Source organism: Podarcis cretensis (genome assembly GCF_951804945.1).
Source record: "Podarcis cretensis genome assembly, chromosome: 1".
NCBI lineage: Eukaryota > Metazoa > Chordata > Lepidosauria > Squamata > Lacertidae > Podarcis > Podarcis cretensis.
This window is the reverse complement of record NC_137170.1, coordinates 66,903,749-66,925,847: the sequence shown is the minus strand read 5'-3', so window position 1 is coordinate 66,925,847 and position 22,099 is coordinate 66,903,749. Positions and strand designations below refer to the sequence as shown.

The 22,099-nt window shown below is 41.9% G+C and overlaps 1 protein-coding gene across 3 annotated transcripts in view; it reads left to right on the top strand.

The window, feature by feature from the left end:
* WT1 (WT1 transcription factor) overlaps nt 1-22,099 on the top strand; it is a 55,845-nt gene that overhangs the window by 7,143 nt on the left and 26,603 nt on the right. For 2 of the 3 annotated variants that reach the window (XM_079969945.1, XM_079969944.1), the window contains exons 2-4: nt 2,039-2,161; nt 3,815-3,917; nt 21,544-21,621. In XM_079969945.1, coding sequence (XP_079826071.1) covers nt 2,039-2,161; nt 3,815-3,917; nt 21,544-21,621 — 304 coding nt within the window. The remainder of the gene's footprint in view (nt 1-2,038; nt 2,162-3,814; nt 3,918-21,543; nt 21,622-22,099) is intronic. The other variant, XM_079969946.1, reaches the window with a different exon arrangement.

Here is a 22,099-nt window from a genome sequence, read left to right as displayed (position 1 = left end):
GGCCCGGTACTCCGATTACCTAAATTTGTAAATATTAACATAAGTTCCGTTCCAATCGGTACGTAAAACGGTTCACAGGCAGAATAAACCAACGCGGGTGGCTTCCAGATTTCATCCAATGAATTTCAATGGGTTTTTACTGTCAAGGATGGTTGAAGCGTGGGCATGTTTACCAGGGATCACGTTTAGGAAATCAATAGTACTTCTGAGCAAGCATGCTAAGTATATTTGTTCTCAGTACACAGATATGTGTTTAGCAATACAGGTCTAAATTGTCTTCTACCAGAACCTTCTTTGTTTTATGTGTTTCTGCTTTTATTTGGGTTGTTATTGAGGGATCTGGAAGAATTTCCCTTTCGCCCTTCTCTCCCGAGTTCTGTCACATTCTGTCTAACATCCATCATGATCACCCCCGATCTACTGCTTATTGAAAGAACGGTCACTCTATCGGGAGTCCGCCAGATGCATCTAGCGAAGTAGGCTGTTGCCCTAGGAAAGCTCATGTCACAGAAAAGTGTGCAGCGGTGCTTGCTATCTCTGCGTGCGTTGCACAATCTTGCCTGCCCCCCTGCCGCCAGTTTGGTGTTCTTGAAAGAAACGGTGGTCTTGAAAGAGGGCGGGGCGGGGCGGGGGTTGAGAAGACGCTAGTCTTTAAATGTACCTAAGAACTTTGCAAGCATAGAGCTTAAAATATATTTTTAAGTCAACATAACGTGTGGTTGGGAAACCAAGGGTAGATCTCATAAGGGCTACACTAAACATTCTTTGGTCTTGGGGTAAATGCTGATGAGCCGAGAAGCCTCAAAGATAATATTACTTTGTAATTACTTTTTAGCTGAAGTTGTTTAACTGACTCCAAGTAATTAATGAAAGTTGGTGTCCAAACGCCTGATTTACGATTCGGTGTCACCCTGAGGTCACTAGAGGCGATCCGTTTCCATCTGAATTCACTCCGTTTTTTTTCTTTTTAAATAGGCTGTTTATTATTATTTGAGCGAGCAATTTTCGCTTAAAGTAGGAGGCTATTTTTCATTTAACGGCCTGCCATTTTTATTGCAGGCTCTTCAGAAAGTTAATCTTATAAAATAAGTGAGAAGTTAAGAGAGAACGAGATTAAAGGGTACCTTTTACATGTGAAACGGCAGACTAGTTTGCTCAACAGACGGGGGACTTTCCCTTAAATATGAGGAAGAATTAATGAAAGCATCGCTCACTGCGAGAAGCGACCGGCCTGCCCTTTCCAGGCGTAGCCAAAACTCCTGGCTCCTAATTTCCCACCGAAGTATCGATCCCAGGCTTGACTAGTCTTGACAACAACGTTTGAGCCTCGCCATCCCAACAGCCTACTTGGCACCTAGATTCCCAAACACAAGTCATTTCCAAGTAAACAAACTTATGATCTCGTTATGACTTGGCAGCAAGTCACATTGAGATCAACGTTTTTTAAAAAAAGTGCTTGGAACTGTAAGATTCTCCCCCCTGCCCACAGCTCCTGCAGCACGTGCCTGAGAGCCTCCTACTCAGTCCTCCTTGCTCCCAGAGAGAAGCGGCACTGCCGTCATTTTACAAAAAGAGAATTGAGGCACATCGTGGGGAAAGTAATTGGACGTGCGCCTCGGATGTTAATGGATCTCTTAACACCCAATGATTCCCCTCAGCAGTTCTTGGCCACCAGCAGCCTGTGTGCTGATGTTTATGGAAAGAAAGAGTTACCTTCCACTAGGCCGAGCTCGGATGCTAATTCAGGAATTAAGGAGTGACGGAGAAAGTGACGCAAACAGCCCCAAAGACCAGATTTAGAAAGGACTCTCACCACAGTCATAAACACAGAGAGAACTATTTTGGTCACGCCGTGGGTTTATCTGGGTTCATTGAGCAGGCTCTCTCTTCCCGAAGGAAGGAGCCACCAGCGGGGGCTTCAGGTTTTCGACGCCTGCCAGCCCCGGGTGGGGACATTCTTGCAGGAAGCCGCTTCATGAGAAAGTTCAAGGGCAGGCGATTCAACTCCTGGTTCTTGACAATGTTGTTCTCTTGGCAGGTTACGGCACGGTGGCGTTTGATGGAACTCCAAGTTATGGCCACACCCCCTCTCACCACGCAGCGCAGTTTACAAACCACTCCTTCAAGCACGAGGATCCCATCGTCCAGCAGACGTCTCTAGGTAACTACTTAGGCTTCTAGGAACCAAACGGAAGTAGTTTTGAGACAAATAAGTAGCGAACAAGTTAGTGGTACTGATATTCATGATCAGGATGGCATCGGTTTGCCCTTATGTGTACTCATAAAAACTCCGCTGCTGTTCAAAATACCTTCTCAGAGATTATACCATTGATAACGGAACACAAATGTGGTCCTGTGCACATAAAAGTACATTAATCATAGCCTAGACAAGTGTAGATTTTCTGAAGCTCATATGACTTCAATAGTGCAAACCTAGGCCTGACTGCTCCTAAGTGTCTCAATGAGTTCAGTGGGATTTATTCCAGTTTAAGAGTCGAATAACCTGCATTGAATACAGTAAGGATTACTTCTGAATAAACATGCTTGTGCACTATAAGTAGTAGGTTTCATTGAAAGTGCAACTTTTACACACACACACACACACACACACACACACACACACACATGCTTATGGACAAAAATCTAAGCCCTCTCCTACCTAAGTGGACACTTCTAGTTTGTGTGACTAGATTATATTACTGGCTGGTCATTATTGTGATATTATTGACTAAATATTCAGGGCATAAAGCAGTCAAAATCAAGCAGATCCCATTGAAACTATATTGGGATTTCAATCTTGATAGTGCCCTTTGTTTGGATGATGCTCTTAGCATTTACAAAAGGTGTTTCAAATGTTGGAAGTCTTAATGCTACAATCCTGTACACAATTACCTGGGAGCAATTCCTAATAAAGTCATCTTCAGGACAGCCATATAAAGTTGGCCAGTATTACTGCATGCACCAGAGCATGAGTAGGTAAACTAAGGCCCGGGGGCCGGATCTGGCCCAATCGCCTTCTAAATCCAGCCCATGGACGGTCCAGGAATCAGTGTGTTTTTACGTGAGTAGAATATGTCCTTTTATTTAAAATGCATCTCTGGGTTTTTTATGGGGCATAGGAATTCGTTCATCCCCCCCCCCCAAATATAGTCTGGCCTCCCACAAGGTCTGAGGGACAGTGGACCGGCCCCCTGCTGAAAAAGTTTGCTGACCTCTGCACCAGAGTAATCGTGCTGCATACAAAAAGTCCCAAATTTAATCTCTAGCTTGCTTCTATAGCTAGAGGTGGGAAATGCTCCTTCTCTGAAATCCTGGAGAACACTGCCAGTCAGTGTAGTGTTATAGGCAATACTGAACTAGATGGATAAATTATCTGAACTGGTATAGGGCAGCTTCCTATGGTCTTACTTTCATGTGACAAATGGGAGGCTGAGAAAAAAGCACTTTGCAGGTTTATGGTTGAAGGGAGATTTGAAGGTTTTATCATCCGATAGCTCACACAGAACTGGAGATCAGACGGAACACTTGCAAAAACAAAGTGTTTGCTTGTTTTCCATAAGATTTTTGTCAACGGCTACACAGCTTAGAATAACTATAAGCCTTAGCTCTGTTCTATTCAATGATGAAATATCTACTGAAAATGGAAATAATTATCAGTTCCAAATTATTGAAGACTCAGGTGCCCCCTGCCCCCATCGACTCCTGAGCATGAGAAAAAGCCCTTCCTCTAGCTTACAGGATGTGACATTAACCCTTCTGAGCATGGAAATCAGCCCTGCAGTGGGGTAGTAACTTCTCTATGGTTTGTCTGCAGGTGACCAGCAATATTCGGTGCCTCCTCCTGTTTATGGCTGCCACACCCCGACGGACAGTTACACGGGCAGCCAGGCTTTGCTCCTGAGGACCCCATACAACAGGTGCGAAGCCTTTAGTTCTGGTCTCTTCATCTTCCAGTTCTTTTGTGTACAGTTCACCTCCCATATATTGGCAAAACAGCTTTATTGTTGGTGCAAACGCCTCCGAAGTTGAATTGCTGTCCTATACCTCCTCCTTTCTTCTTCACCGCACCAGACTTTATTTATACAAAACTGTCATTTTTAGGCCTCCAATAACATGAGAAACATCTCACTTTAGCATGTCTCTAATTCTCCTTTCAGAGAATTAAAGTTGACAAAATATAGCCGTAAATATTAAAACGCAAGGACAGAAAACCGTGTTGCTCTTAGATGCTCATATTTGTTTGTTATTAAAAATATATGTGATGTGGCAATGTTATTGGAAGGTACATTGGATAGCACCTAGCCCAAGCCCCTGGATTAATGCAGGATCTGCCATGCCTTTCCTTACCAGAATCCCTGGCAGACTGCCTTCTAGCATTTGCTTTAAGCACCTGCAGGGAAGAAGAGCCCATCACAACTGGAGGCAGTCTCATCCACTATGGAACAAGTGTCTCCTAATGTTTGGCCAAAATCTATTCCCTTGCAGTTTCTACCCTTGATTCTAGTCCTGCCGTCTCGTAAACAAGTATTTTATTCTACGAACTGCCCTGAGATCTCGTGATGAAGGGTGGTAGATAAATGAAACAAACACCGTATCTATTTTTGTTATTTTAAATCACTCCACTCTTGTTGCAATTTTAAAAATAAATAAATTCATAGATTTCTATCCCACCTTTCCTTCCAGCGAGCCCATTCAATTCTCACTGAAAGGATTTTGTGACTCTAGGCCCATATTTGTTAACAGTGGCTACCATTTAAAGTGGATTTAGTCTTGATGATATAATGCAGCAAAAGCAAAAAAAGAACCTTGTTGCCCCTTAAAGATGAATAAATTTATGGTAGCCCAAGGTTTCATGTCCCAATTAACCAGCCAACCTCTTCAGTTTAAAAAAATGGTTTCTGACACAAAATGGGTGTATTTTGTATAGAGCATTAATTACTTGTATTTGGTGCTAAGCCTGGAACAACTGGGTTTATTCTGTGTTTCATCCAAGGCTTTGTGTCTTGTCCTCTGATAAAGCTGCATTCAGATCTAGAAAGGAACTCGACCCTTTTCTCACAGTCCAGTTTACTAGGACCTTGGAAGCAAGTTCAGTTTAGGGTCCACTGAAGTTAATGGGACCAATCTGGCTGGACACAGAAGTATTACTCAGTTTAACTGTGCCTGGTCTGTCAGTGATATGGAAAATTAAGGAGCTTGTTCATTTGTTAATTAGTAAGCCGAAGGAAAGGATGCGCTCCTTAATTTTTCTCCATTCTGGTCTGTGGCAAAAGTCCATCTGTCTGACAGAAAGGAGGAAGGGAGTTACCCGGGTGTGTTTCTTTCCACCACCGCAGAATGGCAGGACCAAACAGGAGCCACTTCAAAATGTCAAGGCGTCCCTGAGATAGGCACCATCCCGGAATTCTGGGGATGTAAAGTTTAATCAGCGCAAAGGGCCTCTTACCAGAGATGGATACCAATTGTGAGAAAAAAGACCAAACTGCGGGGTTTCACAGCAAAATAATATTCTCATTTTTTCAAAGTCGGATGCGGGATGCAGTACCTGAAATAACATCACTACAGGAGATGTTGGTAGTTAAAAAGCTTTTTCTTTCCCTGCCGATGGGGGAACCGAGGTTGAAAACGTACCTCGCTCAAGGCCATCCACACTGTGCTGATTTTAAACAAAACCGTCCCTTTCCATTCTATCCGGGCTTAGCTTTGTGGCCCGTCCAGCAGGCGCTTAAAAATCAAAACAACCCCCATCTGCTACCCTTTGCCTTGGGACCGGTAGCTGTTGCCCTTTGCTTTGAAGCGATGGTGGAGCGGGTCCGGGGCCGAGGGGAGAAGAGCGAAGCACCTTTTAAGTTTGTTTTGAGCTTGTTTAGGAGCCTGAACAAAACCCTCCACTCCGCTCTCTCCCACCTATGCTTCAACTTTTGGTGAACTTGGAACCAGTCCCATGTCTAGGGAGCTGCTAAGAAACGTTCGGCGCAAAAACAATGTACTCCTGCAAAGGAGAGCGACGCGGACTTTCGTTCTAACTCTACTGATTGATATTGTGCCGCTCGGTTCTAGAAGCCCCTTTGCTAGTGAGCCTGACTTGAAGTCATTGAAGGAGGAGAGGCGGGAAAAATGGGGTGCATGGATCGGATGGATGGATGGAGAGAGAGAGAGAGAGAGAGAGAGACGTTGCACAGGAATAACCGTGGGGAGCAAATCTCCTCTGCGCAGTGCGCACCTCTGTGGGACACGACCACGATTTCTTTCTTTGCTGGGTGTGTTTAGCAGTCAGTTCCACTCAGTGGCTTAGCGTGGGTTGTCAGCACCCGGGGCAAGGCAAGTAATTTGCGCCCTCTAACCCGTGGATTTGCGCCCCCTAACCCTAACCCCCAGATGTTGCGCCCGGTGCGGCCGGCCCCCTGCACCCCCCACGCTACGCCACTGGTTCCACTGTTTCTAAAGGAGCCTGGTCCCAAGTCTGCCTGCGTCGGGTAACCTCCTGAACATGGTTCCAGTAAATCGGGGCTGCGGAGACTTCTGTGCCTCTCACATTATTTCAGATCGGGGCAGATCAAAGGTCTCCGCCCCGCGAAACCTCACAAGGGTCCTGTAAGGAGGGTCAAGGTGGGGCGGGGAGGGGCGCGCGGACCTGAGCGCCTCTCCTCCTTGGGAGGTGTTGCTCTGCAGGAGTCGCGGAGCCGAGCGTTGCGCTTGCTTCATTAAGCTTAATGAGTGAGATCCGAGTGGAGCAGGGCTGGGGTGTCAGCCGTTAGCGGAACCGAACAAAGTATCCTCTAGGCTCTGTTTGTCGCTCACCCGTCGGTGCCAGAAGCAATGCGGCAGCAAACGAAGCGGAAAGAGATGCATTGTGTAGCCAAGACTTCGGCTCTAATAGGCTCCCTAGATTCTATGTCCCATTCATTATTGTCGGATTAAGGTTAGCTCTTTTCTGCCCAAGTAACGCATCTCTCACCTGATTCGCCTCGCACATAATGCGCGCGGTTTTCTGGTTTAGGTTGCCCAAGAGTTTCTTGCAGAACCATGATTTGCTGACTCCAAAGGCCTCGCTGTGGCATCAGCCTTCTGCAAACTACTTTCTTCATAAGCTGGCCTTCGGGTTGGATTGGTTGAGGGGCCGCCACCTCTCTCCCCTTGCTTACACCCAGGTACTACAAGTCAAGATGTTGCTCCATAGAACCACTTCAATGGGACTTACTATTTCAAACCAAATATGCATGTTATCAAAATGCCTCTACCACCTTAACCTACTTCTTCATTCATTTGAGAATTTGTTTAGTTTTGCCTTCCCATTGTGGTAGATATGAAGATACTCAGTACGAAAACTTAGGAGCAAACTCTGAGAAACTGAAATGACTACATTTCTCAAGGATACTATCTTTGGAAGCACAATTAATAATATTTAATGACTGGCTGGCCGGACATTCACTCACTGAGCACAATTCCTGTCAGTGACCACAGTAACTTGTTTATGAAAAAATATTAATACTTCGTTTTCCTGACTTAATAACAGCTAGAATTTCAATAAGATAACTTTCATTATTTTAGAGATAGTAGTCCTGTTGATCAAACTGGGTAGTAAGCCTTCTGAGCTGCACAGGAGCCCTCTTTGGACCAGAACCACCCTCCTATGGAAAACTCCTTGATGCCAAGACAGTGCAGAATGGCCAGTAGCAAAGGAGTGGGGAACAGGCTCCAGAAGATTTGGTTCCTAAGCAAGAAAGTGGTGTGCTTCCACTCACTTACATCATGTCCTTACTCTGATGCTTCCATTATTTCCATTTTGAAGGCTATGGCATAACAAGTTGCAGTACATTTTGAAGTGCAGGAGCTTCTCATGACAGTTCCCACAGCCACACTCCCTGAAGAAAATGCAAAAATGCAGCAGCTTGTTGATACACCTCCACCCCACCAAAGAGCAACAGTACATAGCATAAAACCCATTTTATTAAGATCAGCTATGGCAGTCATAGAATAGTGATCTGGCAACGGGTGTGTGTGTGTACTGGTTTGCGTGTTGGATTTGGGCTGGAGAGACCTAGGTTCACATCTCCATTCAGACATCAAACTCACTGAGTGAACCTGAGCTAGTCACTGGGTGAGCTTTTCCACTCTGTCCTCCACCCCCCCCAAAAAAAACCCCTTACAACTCTGGCAAATGAAGTCCTGGCATATTACACCACTGCTCTTTCTATGCAGAGAAGTATCAGAGCTTTGCTCCCCTGTGTTCCTGCTCCACTATACCAATGGGCATGACAGCTCTCTGCATACGTTGCTAAGAAGCAGGAAATGGGGATACCATAGCTTGGCATGTGCATTTGCACACGTGGAGTCCTAGTACTGTGGACAAGGACCTGTTTAAAAATCTAATCTTTAGAGCCCCAATTTATACCATTTTTTTGTTTTTGAGGTTTAAAATATCATTTACAGTGTGTTTTCATAACTTTATTTGCAACTGTGGACTAAACATTATTTAACGCTGATGTTCTCATAATTCTGACAAAGCAACCAGATTATGTACTAAGCAGATACATTTTGCAGTTTATAACATGAGCAGAGCTGTTCAAATCTGTATCACTCACTGTCCCTCCATTTAACAGCTTGATCCATCCATGGCCAAAGAAACAACTTCTAAAAACAGTTCCGTCAAAGTACCCAAAAGCATAGGGTGAAAGTACTTTTGTACTTTTCAAAAAGTATTAAAAAGCCATAGCACCTACTGACTTGGTTAGCACTTTAATAAAACTGCTGGAAGGTGTTGATTTGTGCTGCTGCAGATGCACCATGCCGTTTTCTCTCTCTCTACCTCGTCCCTTTTCAAGGAAGCTTCATTTTCAATCTGTGCATGTCCCTAGCTTCCTACCGGAATCCTATAACTTTTCACAGTACAAATATTATGGTGGACTTTTGTGTGTGTGTCCTGCTTTTGTTTTAGTAAACGTTTCTTCCTTGTAGCAAGAACAGTTGCCAAGATAGCTCCTTTATCTATGAGTGTGTGTACACACTGTGTGATAACATGCAGCCAGTGCTGGATGCAGGTGCCTTTTTGGAATGCTGTATTCATGACATCATCCCAATGCCATCCCCATCCTGCACTATTTGCCAATCCAAAGCACATTTTGCTAAAACCGCTGTAATCTGCTTTGTGCCTAGCATGCACTTCTCAAGCGCTTGCTGCAGACGTGTGTACAGAGAGAGTGCTTTGTCAGGTCACCTCCTACTGGGGCAGACCTACTGACATTGCAGGGCTGTGCCACTCTCCCTCACAATGTTTAACTTGTCAATGAATGAAATAAGTAAAACAGGAAACAGTACAGTGACTTACTCACCTCTGTATACTTCTGAATACCAGTGTATCAGCACACCAGTTTCCACCTCTCTCTTTCGAAAGGGCAAAAAGTACCTGAACTCAGCGGACATACTAATTGAGGAGAGGGGTCTAGAGAAAACCAGTGTGCACTAGTTGGAAAACATGCCCACCGGTGTGCATAGACAACACAGATATTAGCTGCTGCCTTAGAGGAAGTTATTGTGTACAATTGCAAAACGTTACATACAAAAGCACACTGTGAAAAAACAAGCCCTATATGTTTGAAAGGCTACTTGTATACGCAGTTTATGAACTGAACTGAGAGAGTCTGAAAAACTTGCATGGGATTATGCTGCATGAGTGAAATATTTGAAAAGGGGAATTTGTCCAAATACAGCTTCTCCTGTCATAGCAGAACTGTTAAGTAGGAAAGCTGTATCTGGAAAAAAAATACTCGTTTGTTCTATATAACCCTTAACAGACAGGAATCTCCTCATTGTTGACTTGGCAACCCTAGCTGCAACATAATATCTGTTTTTCAAGAACGTTGTGTTGGTGTTTGATGGTCAGGCGCAGAAGGCAAAGAAACACCGACTCCAAACATGCATTAGATATCCAACAGTTGCGGATCTATTAAAATGACATTGTGAACTTTTCTGTATCAGTTTGATGCAGTTTGATGTAGTAAACATGTTTAATGCTGAAAATTTACTATGAGTCACACTTACAAAGACTTTAAGAGTGGAGGAGTTGCAGCGCAGATTATAGCTCTTTCTGCACCAAGGTCAAGAACTCGTAGGCAGCAGTACAGGCCAAAACAAACTCTATATGATCTACTACTGGTTTCCTTTTAAGCCCCCCCCCCCCCTTTTTGCTTAAAGTTAACTTCCTTTTATTTCACTCCAACTGACATTAATCCCTGTTGTATGAATGTTTTCCCCTCCCCCTACTTCATTTTCAAAACATCTCTGGAAGGGAAGACTGACTTTTGTAGTACTTTCTTTGCAGTGGCTTAGGAGGTTCAGTTCATAATAATTGAAACAATCCAATTATTTCCAATTAGTTCTAGTACTTCAGACTCATTTAAAGCAGATATTTGAATAGATCCATTGGTTCAAAAAATGTATTCTATTGCATGTTGATATGTAAGCCAATTTTAATGAGATGTGAATATTGTTGTGTGCCATCCCAATCTATGAGTGGCGCAAGATTCCAGGGGTTGCAGGCACTGACCCAGGGTTCGGTTTCCTCGTAATGAGGGACAGCGGAGACTGGGGTGTCTTTATGATATATGGTTTATTTACACATATATTCAACCTGTGCCTACAATGGAGGGGCTCACAGCATTAATGCCCCAAGAAGGACTTGTGTCTTCCATAGTCACAGCCTTGGATTCAAGCAGATATCAAGTATGTCTCTCCCCCTCAGGCTTCTGCCTGCCTCCTGCTTCTAGCCCAGCTCTCTTTCACAAACTCTGGCTTTTGTCCTTCTAACTACCAGCCAGTTGAGGGAGGGGAGGCATACCTACATGCTTGGTGAGGCATTACCAAGAAGCTGGCCTGGCTATTCCAGCTGCATCCAGGAATTAGAAGGCACTCAGGCATACAGCCTAAGCCCTCAACCACTCACAACACTATGTTATATGACAGAAGTTCTTCTAGCCATCATAGAGGGCTCATGGAATTATTTTCTGCTCCCTCATAAATCAGAAACAGTATTTATTTATTTCCTTACTCGCTCAATCTCTGGATCTTCCAGGCTTCTATTCTGGTTCATTGTCATGAATGACTGGAGTAGAAACAGAAACTAGCAACAGCATATTTGGGCTGCATTCCTATACACACTTACCTTGGAGCAATTCCCAATTTATTTAATGGGCTTCTTTAATTCTACTTCTAAGTAGATGGACTGCATGGTCAGGGGGAAAATCTGATCATTCTGGTCAGAAGAGGTATCTTCTAAGGCAAAGGTCCTCCTGTAGAAGTGACCTGAGGTTGCATTGACACTATCTCTTTGTTATTTTTCCATACATGTATCCGCAGGTGCTCTGTTGCAATCAATTACTGTGCATTAGCCATTCAGACACTCTTCTCTTCAAATTGCAGTCTTAGGGTTATATTACATATGTTGTTGTTTTTTTGAATAATATTTATTCAGGTTTTAAAACATTACAGCATAAAAAACAGAAAACACAATACAAAAAACCCAAAACATTTCCAAGAGAAAATGCAAAAAATAAAAAAGCAAAAAAAAACCAAAAACAGATAAAAGGGGAAAAAATAATAATTAGAAAATACATACAATCAAAACAGAAAAAACAAGTTAAACCTTTACATAATTTCCCCCCCCCTATGACTTATTTCCTTGACCTCCTCACACCTCCCCTCTTTGTTTTCTAGTTCAAATAGATATTTCAGCAAATCCTTCATCTTTATTTTTATCCTAATAATTTATCTTAATATACTGTAATTTTCCATTCTCTCTTTCACCAATTAGCCATCCACTTTTACTTTATTTAATCTTATTTCTCATTAAAACTGATATATTTAAACCTATTCTCTTAAGACATTTCCCCTAGGGTCATAAAAATTCCATTCCACAATTTCTCCATCTCTCATTAAAAGCAATTAAAAAAAAATCTCAATATATACACTTTAAATTCACAATTTTCTTTCATCGTCTCCCCTCCCCGGTCTCGGCCCCTGCCAACAGTTCCATCGGCTTACAACAGTCCATCAACCTGGAGATCCTCCAGGACTGATATAAAAAGCAAAGGGGATATTGGGCATCCCTGCCGTGTACCTTTTTCTATAGGTATTTCTTCTGTTACCACATTGTTTACAATTAACTTGGCCTTTTGTTGAGAATATATTGCACCTATACCGTTTTCAAAACCTTGGCCTACCCCCATCCCTTGGAGATTCTTTTTCATAAAAGTCCAACAGATATTGTCAAAGGCTTTCTCCGCGTCCACAAAAATCAGAACTGCTTTCCTGTTAATGTCAACATCCAGCAACTCCAAAATGTCTATAATGTTCCTCACATTGTCTGACATATGTCTACCTGGGAGAAAGCCTGTTTGGTCCTTATGAATCTCTTCTATCAACACTCTTTTCAATCTTTTTGCCAAAATGTCTGCAAAAATTTTGTAATCCACATTAAGTAAAGATATAGGGCGGTAGTTTTTGACCTGGTTCTTCTCAGTCTCTGTTTTCGGTATAAGTGAGATGAAAGCCTCTTTCCACGATTCAGGTGCCTTTTTCCCCTTCAAAATTTCATTGCAAACTTCCTTCAATGGTTGTATCAGCCATTCTTTCAGCATTTTGTAATATTTGGCCGTCAGGCCATCTGGTCCTGGTGATTTTCCCAATTTCATATTTTGGATGGCACCCTCTATTTCTTGTTCTGTTATTTCCTCATTTAAGATCCTTTTACTTTGTTCTGGAATTTTTGGTAGACCGTATTTTCTGATAAATTCTTCTATTTCTTGTTCGTTGATTGGCCCTTGTGCATACAATTTCTTAAAAAAACTTTGAAAACAATTGTTTATCTCATTGGGTTTGTAGATAATTTTTCCATCCATTTCTAGACTTGTTACAGTGTTCATTTTCTGCCTTTTTTTCAGTTGCCATGACAGAAGTTTCCCGCATTTATCCGCTGATTCAAAAGTTCTTTGTCTCATTTGCTTTATCTTCCATTCTATTTGTTGGTTCATAAGCTCCATGCACTGCATCTGATAAAACTTTATTTCTCTCAAAATCTCATGGGACTTTGGTTTGGATCTCAGCTTCTTCTCTCCTTCTTTTATTTTTTCTAAAAAATTTTTCCTTCTTCTCATTTTGTTGCTTCCTCTTTATAGAATTTTGTTGAATTAGAAAACCTCGCATCACGGCTTTGCTTGCGTCCCAAATTATTCTTTTTTCCACATCTGTTTTCCTGTTGATCTCAAAATAGTCTTTTAATGTTTTAAGGGCCTCTTGTAAATCTCTTCATCTCTAAATAGGGTGTCATTCATTCTCCATCTAAAGGATCCAGTTGTTGTTAGTTTCATCTCCATCTTCACAGCATTATGGTCGGAGCAAGTTTTTGGGCATATTTCTACTTTTTTTGTTCTTGACGCCAGACTGCTAGAAATCCAAATTTGGTCTATTCTTGTCCATGTCATTTTTGCCTCAGAAAAGAAAGTTCCCTCTCTCTCTAGAGGATTCCTTGTTCTCCAAATGTCAATCAAGTCCATAGTTTCAGTCATTTCAAAAAAGATCTTTGGTAGTCTCCCTTCTTTTGAGATCACTTGTCTCTGTGCTTTATCCATGTTTGTTGAGACAACTCCATTCATATCTCCCATCATTACGATTTTATAGTCTATAAAGTCAACTAGTGTCTCATGCAACTTCTTAAAGAATTCGGCCTTCCCCTCATTTGGGGCATATACTCCAACAATCAAAATCTTTTCTCCTTGGATTTGTATTTCAATTGCCAGGTATCTTCCTTGTTCATCTTTAAATATCAATTTTGGAGCCAATTTTTCCTTTGCATAGATCACCACACCTCTTTTCTTCACTTTGTCTGATGAGATAAATTCTTGACCAAGTCTCTTGTTTATCAATAATTTCCTGTGTATCCTGGCAATATGGGTTTCTTGCAAACATATTATATCTAATTGTTCTTTCTTCAAAATGTGAAAAACCTGTCGTCTTTTCCGAGGAAGGTTCAAGCCATTACAGTTCCAACTAAGAAGTTGCAGAGACATTTTGTATTTAAGTAGCTGTTCCTCCAACTGCTCCAAGCTTCTGCTCTTCCTCCGATGGTGGTGGTAAAAGTCCAAATGACAGATTTGCTATATCAGGTGGTTCCCTCTCCTCCACAGTTCCTTTCTGCAAATCCTCCAAGTATCTCTCCAGAAATTGTTCTTTGTCCTGAATTGTTTTTATTTTAATCTTTCTTCCTTTAAAGTTAAAGGACAGTCCTTGTGGAAACTCCCATCTGAATGGTATGGTGTTTTTCTTCAGCAAATCTGCTAGGCTTTTGTAATATGTTCTCACCTCTAAAATGTATTTGGGAATGTCCTTAAAAATCTGTATTTGACAATTTTGGATCACCAGTGCCTTTTGATAATGCAGATTCAATATTTTATCTCTTTCTTCTTTTGATCTCAATGTGATTAGGCAATCCCTTGGTTTTTTATCCTGCTTTCTGCCCAGTCGGAAGGCTGTTGTTATCTCAAATTCATCTTCTTCCTCCCATTCCTCCTGCCAAAAAGCTATAATGTTCTCTGTAAGGAATTGCACAAGGTTGTCCCCTTCCCCTTCAGGCACCAATCTAAGTTTTAGGTTCTTCTCTTTACGTTGAAGTTCCAATAAGGAGAGGGCTGCATCATGCTCATTCACTTTTTTAATAATAGGCCCAAACTTTTCCCTTGTCTCTTCAGCCGTTGTTTTTGCACTTTCTGCAATCTTTCGTGTTTCTGAATTTTCCTGGATTAATCTATTTATAGAATCTGTGTTAGATTTTACACTAGCTGTATTCACATCCAATCTTGTTGTCAACTCTGTTAATTTTTTAGAGTTCTCTGTCGATAGCTTTGTCAATGCTTCCAGGGATTGATTTATTTTAAGTAGTGCCTGAGTCATAGGATCCATAGAAGCTGGTGTTTTTTCCTGTGCAGCTGGAACAGTTCCTGATATAGAGCCCCTTTTCTTTTGAGATTGTTTTGCTTTCTGCCTTGTTACTATCTCTTCTGTAGGGGCACTCATATCCTCAAGGTCGTTCTCACAGAGTTGATTTCTAAGTGGAAAATCCCACTGTTACTTTTCCAATTGCAACAGATTCACTTAAAGCCCTCTAGAGGGAGCATTCAATTGTATCCAAGTGGCAAGGATAAGAAAAACAAAGAAGCAAGGAAGTATAACAGTAGCCAAAAGTTTCCAATATCCAAACCGCAACGTCTCTATCTTCTGTGTAGCCAAAATGCAACAGGGTAAATCTAAGGTCCGGTAACTTTGTTACGAGCAAACCCCCACTTCGCAAAATTTGACAGTCCACATCCCGGTGTCTTATTTGGGCAGCCCGACCTAGGGGGGTTTGGCAATGGAAGGTCTTAATTTTCCAATAATTTTCCAGCAGGTTAACAATGTCCCGATCCCTTCCCCCCTTCTCCTGCCGATCTGGGGGGAAGTTTTAAGTCCGATGTCAGTTTGACAGCTTAAAAAAAAAAAAAAAAGAAGGGTTCCCTTCAAATGCAGCTTGATTTTCGTTGCTTTATTTCTCATGCAGCTCCGGGGAGGCAGACTTCCTTAATTTATGCCTTTCCCGTTTTCAGCCGAATTTCTTATTTAATGTCCCGTTACTTTTTCAATCTTACTCACGGGTGCTGTGGTCAAAATCCAATTGCAGGAAGGAATCGGCGCTCTCCGCTCATGGCGACGCGGCTTCACTCCGCTAGCTGGGTGACGACTCTCAGCACCGCGCTTACCCCGATGCCGCTCAGAAGCCTTTAAAAAGGCTCCCTCACAGTGCCGGGGGGCGCGAAAGGTGCCCACCGAATCTCCTTTGTTCACAGGCTCCGCGCCTGTGATTTTAGGGGTCCCCCGCTTGCCGTAGCGGGTAAGACCCGAACTAGCGAAGCAGTCCTGCCTCGGAGCTCGAGGCTCGGACCGCCATTAAGCGCTGGCGCCGACCGGAAGTCAGCCGAGGCTCTTAAGTCTTTTTCATGTCTCATCTGCCAATCTTCTTGATAATCTTTAATATTAAGCAACAGTTCTCGGGGGAGCTCCAACCCAACGATGGTCATATTCCTTCTTATCAAGTCTGCCAGATTTCCATAATTAAAGATAGGGCCCATAAAGTATTCCTGATCTTGTTTCACACTTCTTCCGAGTCCAAAGGCCCCAGAAACTTCGGTCCCCTCCTGACTCAAATTCATATCCCAAAAGTCATTTGATCCCCACATAGGGTGATCTCTCCACTTTTCATTTTCCAAATCAAGCCAGGCTCCCATCTCCAAAAACTGGCTTCTCCTAATTACAGTCATGTAAGGCCTCAACTTGTAATCCTCCAATTGTCTCTGTAGGGTTAAAGCTCCCCCTTGCATCACTTTAACAACAACTTTCTCCTTCTCTGGTTCTTCAATTTGTTCAATTGAGAAAGGTTCTTGTGCCGGATTCTTGTCGAGTTCTTTACTGATGCCTACTTTTGTTCCCAAAATATCAATGCTGGTAGCCATGGTATCTATCTGTTCATGCAGCTTTCCCAACAGATAAAATGTCTATTCAATTCAAGCATAACTTTTTTCTCCGCCGACATCCTTGAAATGTCCAAGGTCAAAGCTAATTTCTCAGAGTTTTTATCTTTAGGCTAATTTGCCAGCTGCGTTCTTATGACCATGTCCCAAAACTCCCTCTAGCGGAAAGCAGTCTATCAATCCTTCCAGCACAGTCCCAAAAGTCTCAAAAGTAAATTAATAACAATTCCAGTTACCTTTCCTTCTTTTTAGATGCAAAAATGGACAATGGAAACAAAGTCTTTCTTTGTATCTTAACAGCTAGCTGTCAAATTTGACAGCTGTCAAACCTTTCTATTCACCGTCGATGGGCTCCTCACGGACCTCTCCCGGGTTTGGAGATGTGACGCTTCAGTTCCTAAATTTTACCTTCTCCAGCAGGCTTCCCCTGCTTCCAAAGGGAGTGTAGGGAGTGTAGGCAATAGTTTCAATCAGTGAAGTTTTAATCCTTTACGTAGAGCTTTCCAAGACCTTAGTTAACAAACTCTTTGCTTCAGTCTATTTACAAAAGGGGGAGGTGGACTTCCTGTTTAGACCTTCCCCCGTTCCTTGCCAAATTAAATTGTTTTAAAAACCTAATTTCCCGTTCTACTCATGGGTTGTTGTTTGAAATCCAATTGTCCACAAGAAAAAGTCAGCGCTCTCCGGCAACGGCTGTGCGGCTTCACTCCGTAAAAATAGCCGTCGATTCAAAACACCGCGCCGCTCACCCCATGTCGTTTCGAAGCCCCCAAAAAGGGGTTTCCCTGCGGGTAGGGGGGGTGCTCCTGGTGTCGGCCGAATTCCACGTTCCCAGGCTTCCTCCGCCTGGGGTTTTTAAAGGGTCTCCGCCTTCGCCGCGGCGGCAAGAACCGAATTTCACGGAGCGGGTTCCTCTTAGTCAGAGGAACTCCGCCATTGCCGATGGCGCTAACCCGGAAGTGTATATTACGTATGTTAATGAGTCTGCACAGTTGCAGCTTTTACACCCCTGTGCATTGCCTTCCACTTCACAGCCTGCTCACTTCAACAGCAGCTGTTTTTTCTTCTGGGAGGCAGACTTCAATGAATTACACAGCCATGTGCCACAATACTTGTCCATAGTTCAAGAGTGGCCAATGTGGCACCAGCGTGTGAACATGCATCCACAGAGACATTGCATGTGCCCACAGGGTCCTTCCCATCATGGAAACAAAGAAGTCTGCTACAGTGCTTGTTTGTGGCGTGTGGTTAGGGATGTGTGCATAAGACCCAATACTGGCCTAGTATCTGTGCATTTTTTAAAAAAGCTGATCTTATTTTCATTCACTCTGTGCCATAGGAGCCAACTCCTATCAACAAGGTCCCTTCGGCTCCCCCCAATAAAATATTTGAGGGGGCCAACCCCCCAAGCTGAACGGAATTGCCATTCAAATGGTGTGCATGCTCCACGTCTTACGATCAATTATGTGGGACAGGGGTTACCTGGGTGCCCCAATAGTTTATTCAAGTTGGCACCCCCGCTCTGTGCTCTATCAAGTTTTGATCTCTGCTTTGAGTTCTGAGCCATTCTGCGTAAAACAAAGCTTTGTGGTCCGCATTCATCATAATCAGGAATTTAAAAATTGTGATTTCCTTTCCCCCCTTTTGTCCAAAGTGGATGAAATTTACAGGCACAAATTTAAGTCTGCCAAAATTCAGACATATTGGCCAAGGTGCTTTTGTCAGGAGCTTTCCTCTATAAAAACTGTATTAGGGCAATATCTTTATTAGGCCGTTTGGACTCCACTATTCATATTAACATCATGTTTTCAACAGAGGGAGAGAGGTTTGTTTTTTGCTCTTTTTTACCTTAAAATAATTAATAGGTGGCCAAGTATTGTATATTCTTCCTTGTACATTTAAAAATAAATAAATCCAGGACTTGCTTGTGTCCTCAGGCCTCCAACAGACCTTAAGCATGAAGCTCTGTTTTTATGTGTGTGTTAAAGCAGAGCAACACAGGATTTTTAAAAAGTCAATGATGCTTTAAACTTTTTTTTTTAATCCTCCACTGCTGTACTTTAACAAACAATCCAGAGTTCTTCAATGCTCTGCAGGAACCAGTTTGCACAGCCTCACTTGCAAAGTCCACAGACTAGAGAAACAAGGAGATATACCAAAAATTTGAGGTTACTCAATGAAACTATTTTACAGCAGATTTTGGAGAAACTAGGTACTCCACAAAAGCGTAATTAATGTATAGAACTCACTGCTATTTAATTTGGTGACAACCATTAGGTTAGATGGCTTTGAAAGGCAAGTTAGGCTGATTTTGCTCCATGAGTCATTCTATCAATGGTTATTAGTTATGATGGCTACCTGGAACCTGCTTGTTCATAAGCAACAGTTTGAGATGTATTGCCTTCCTTCATGACCTATTTGTGGTTTCCCAGTGGGTATCTGGTTAGCCTCTGTGGGAAGCTGTATGCTGGACTCAATGGATCCCTGCTTTGATCTAGCAGACTTCTGCTTAGGTTCTTAAGATACTGCAATCTGTGCCTGAGTTCAAAAATTGTCCTGAGTTCTAAATCCTTTTGGCAATTGCCCTCTCCTGTATCTACATATATAAAAATGGGTTTTCCATTCAAGCAAAAACCGCATATGGTCTGGCTACTCCTGTCACTACTGCACTGCAAGATGAAAATGCTGCCCTAGCAGAAATCTTCATTCAGTGTAACTCATAAAAATATACATACAAGTCATTTCAGGGCCTGGACCTGGCAACCTGAGTGGCTTTCTGCTGGTGACAAGATGAGTAAGTGTATTACTTGATGAAAAAGCAAATGAAGGAAAAAAGGAGATCTTGTGGAGGAGGCCCTTATAAATGAACTGTCAAATGAAATAAAGTTAAAGGAAAATCTCCTGCTGTAAATGCAGAGGTCTGGCGCTTCTAATAAAAATCAGGGCCCTGGAGGAATTAATTACATCAGCATTACAGGAAGAATTCATGGAATTGCAAGATGTAGTGGCACAGACCAGCACGAGCTGCTGTTGCAAATGGGGAAACTGCAGGAGAGTCTTAACAATTTCTGAGCTGATATGCAGGACATTGTAGTCACATAATAGCAGTTTAGACACTCTCATGAATAATAGTATTCAGCGGTAATGACAAATGATATTACGCATACTTCGCAGCTGAAGTCATTTAACTTTATTTCTTTGCTTCTAAGGGTGTATATTAAAAGCGGTCCAGTGAAATCTGAAGGGAAAATGGTATAAAAATATATATTTGAGTGAAATTAGTTCTAATTAAATTTAGAAAGGTTTGGTGATTTATAGTGGTGTGTGTGTGTTTGTGTGTATCTGTCTCTACCTCTATCTATCTGTATCTCAAAATTCACAGTGAACAAGCAGCACACCAAGACTTTCCCCAGAGTAATGTTTTCTGATAACAAAGAACAGGGGCAAATGGATGCCTGATAGCAGAGCAGGGCTATGTGCAGGCTGCAAGAAAGCCTTGGGGTGCCTGATATGGCCCTGGGGCTTTAAGTTATCTTACCCCTGATGCAAGTATGAATGAGAATCAAGGAAGGTAACTTCTTTTCCTTCGTCAGGAAGGTTCCTTTAGCAACTTGTAAAAAAGTTGATCTTAGCTGTTTGTACATCAGTACTTTTCTCCTAAGAGCTCCAAGGAAATGGGAGCATTTCCATGTAATAATTAGTCCTCTGAAAGAATAGGAGCACCAGCTTGGCCTGTGACTGTGGGTACCTGGGGCTATGGGTGCCCATGCAGCATGCATGACCCTAGAACCAAAATTTGTAGGTGCATGGCCCCTTCGTGAGTAATTTTGTGGGTGCTTGGGCACCCAGGTACCTCAGGGAGTTAGCACCTATGTGCAGTAAGTATTTGCTTGGATCACTACAGTACTAACCTGCTGTTATGGGGTGGAAGTGTCCAATGACAATCATGTAATGTGTCTTGCAGCTATTTTAGTTCTCCTGTTTAAAAATAGAAACATTTACATACCACCTTTTGCCCACGTCAATGCCCCAAGAATAGTCACCAGATATTATATTAATAACATTAAGGTGATGTTGTCTAAGAATGTTTTAATAATAATAAAAGTGAAACAATAAAAAGCATTTGTGTTCACAAACTTCATAGCTGGTGGAGCCCAGTTTGAAGTTCAGGTTCTTATGGATTTTTTTTACTTGGAGTCAAGCTACTTTATGAAGCAATATTAATCACCTATCCCTATAGCTGTTTCAGTTAATTAACTATTGCAGTCTTCATTGAAGAGTAAAAAAATATAGGTGGAACTGAGCTAACAAGCCCCATCAGCGGAAGCCCTACAGAAGGACTTCTGCTTGCATTATAGGGCTTTCCGTCCTCTCCTCCTCCATACCCCCACACCCCTAAAAGTTGATGAGGAGGGATCCTGGAGAACCCCCAGAATATCACATGGGGGAAGGAGAGGGGAGTTCAGATCAAAAGAGCATGATACTGAATTCCACCCCAGCTCCCCCAAAGCAATAATTTGCTGTTATGGGTCTATAAATACTGTAATTTAATTGCATGTAATGTTTTTCTTCTTTGCAGAACTAATTTCGTTATATCATATTTTATGGACATTTTAAAAACACTATAAGGGAAGTATTCAACTAAGCGTTACTCTGAGTAGACCCACTGAAATTAATGACCTTAACTTAGTCTTGTTCATTAATTTCAGTGAGTCTATTCTAAATAAAACTTAGTTGAATGCTACCCTGAAAGTAGTATGATATATTCTCCTCTGATATTCTCCTCTTTTTTCATTCTTTTCTTTCTTTTTAATTCAGCCTTACAGATAAGCACCATGTTGGCAAAGCAATAAATTACTTTAAACTGGTTTACCTTTATTTTTGAATTTTTTTTTAAAGAAGAAAATAAGAATATTGCTTCTCAGTTAAAACAAATTATTTGAACTGGATCACATAACTTTAGTTCTAACTTTAAATATTTTTGTAACAGTGACAATTTATACCAAATGACCTCACAGCTTGAATGCATGACATGGAATCAAATGAACTTGGGATCTCAACTTAAGGGGTAAGGTTTATGTTTTTGTTTTGTTTTTAAATCAATCTTATATTGCAGAATTATGAAATACCGTAATTTATTTTTTGATAAAACGACTTATCAAAATATTAAACTTCTTAGCATGTGGATATTTGTCACTGACATGGCTGTTTATGTTTGTGTGTGTTAGATTTTGAAATGCTCAATAAAACCATTTTTTTCTTGAGCGTATTAAGCAGTTAAAGGGCACAAGAGAGCAATATTATCTAATTTGTTATGAGCTAGAATCTTTTTACATAACACATTATAGGTGTGGATTGCATTCATTTTATAACATTTGAAAAAAATATGGTGCAGTCATAAGCACTTCCGATAATCACGCTTTCACTTACACTGGTGTAATCGTGTAGATTTACAGTATCCATTGATGTACAGTGAAATCTTATTTATGTCTACTCAAAAGTAAGTCCCATTGAGTTCAGTTGAACTTATTCTCAGGTAAGAACAT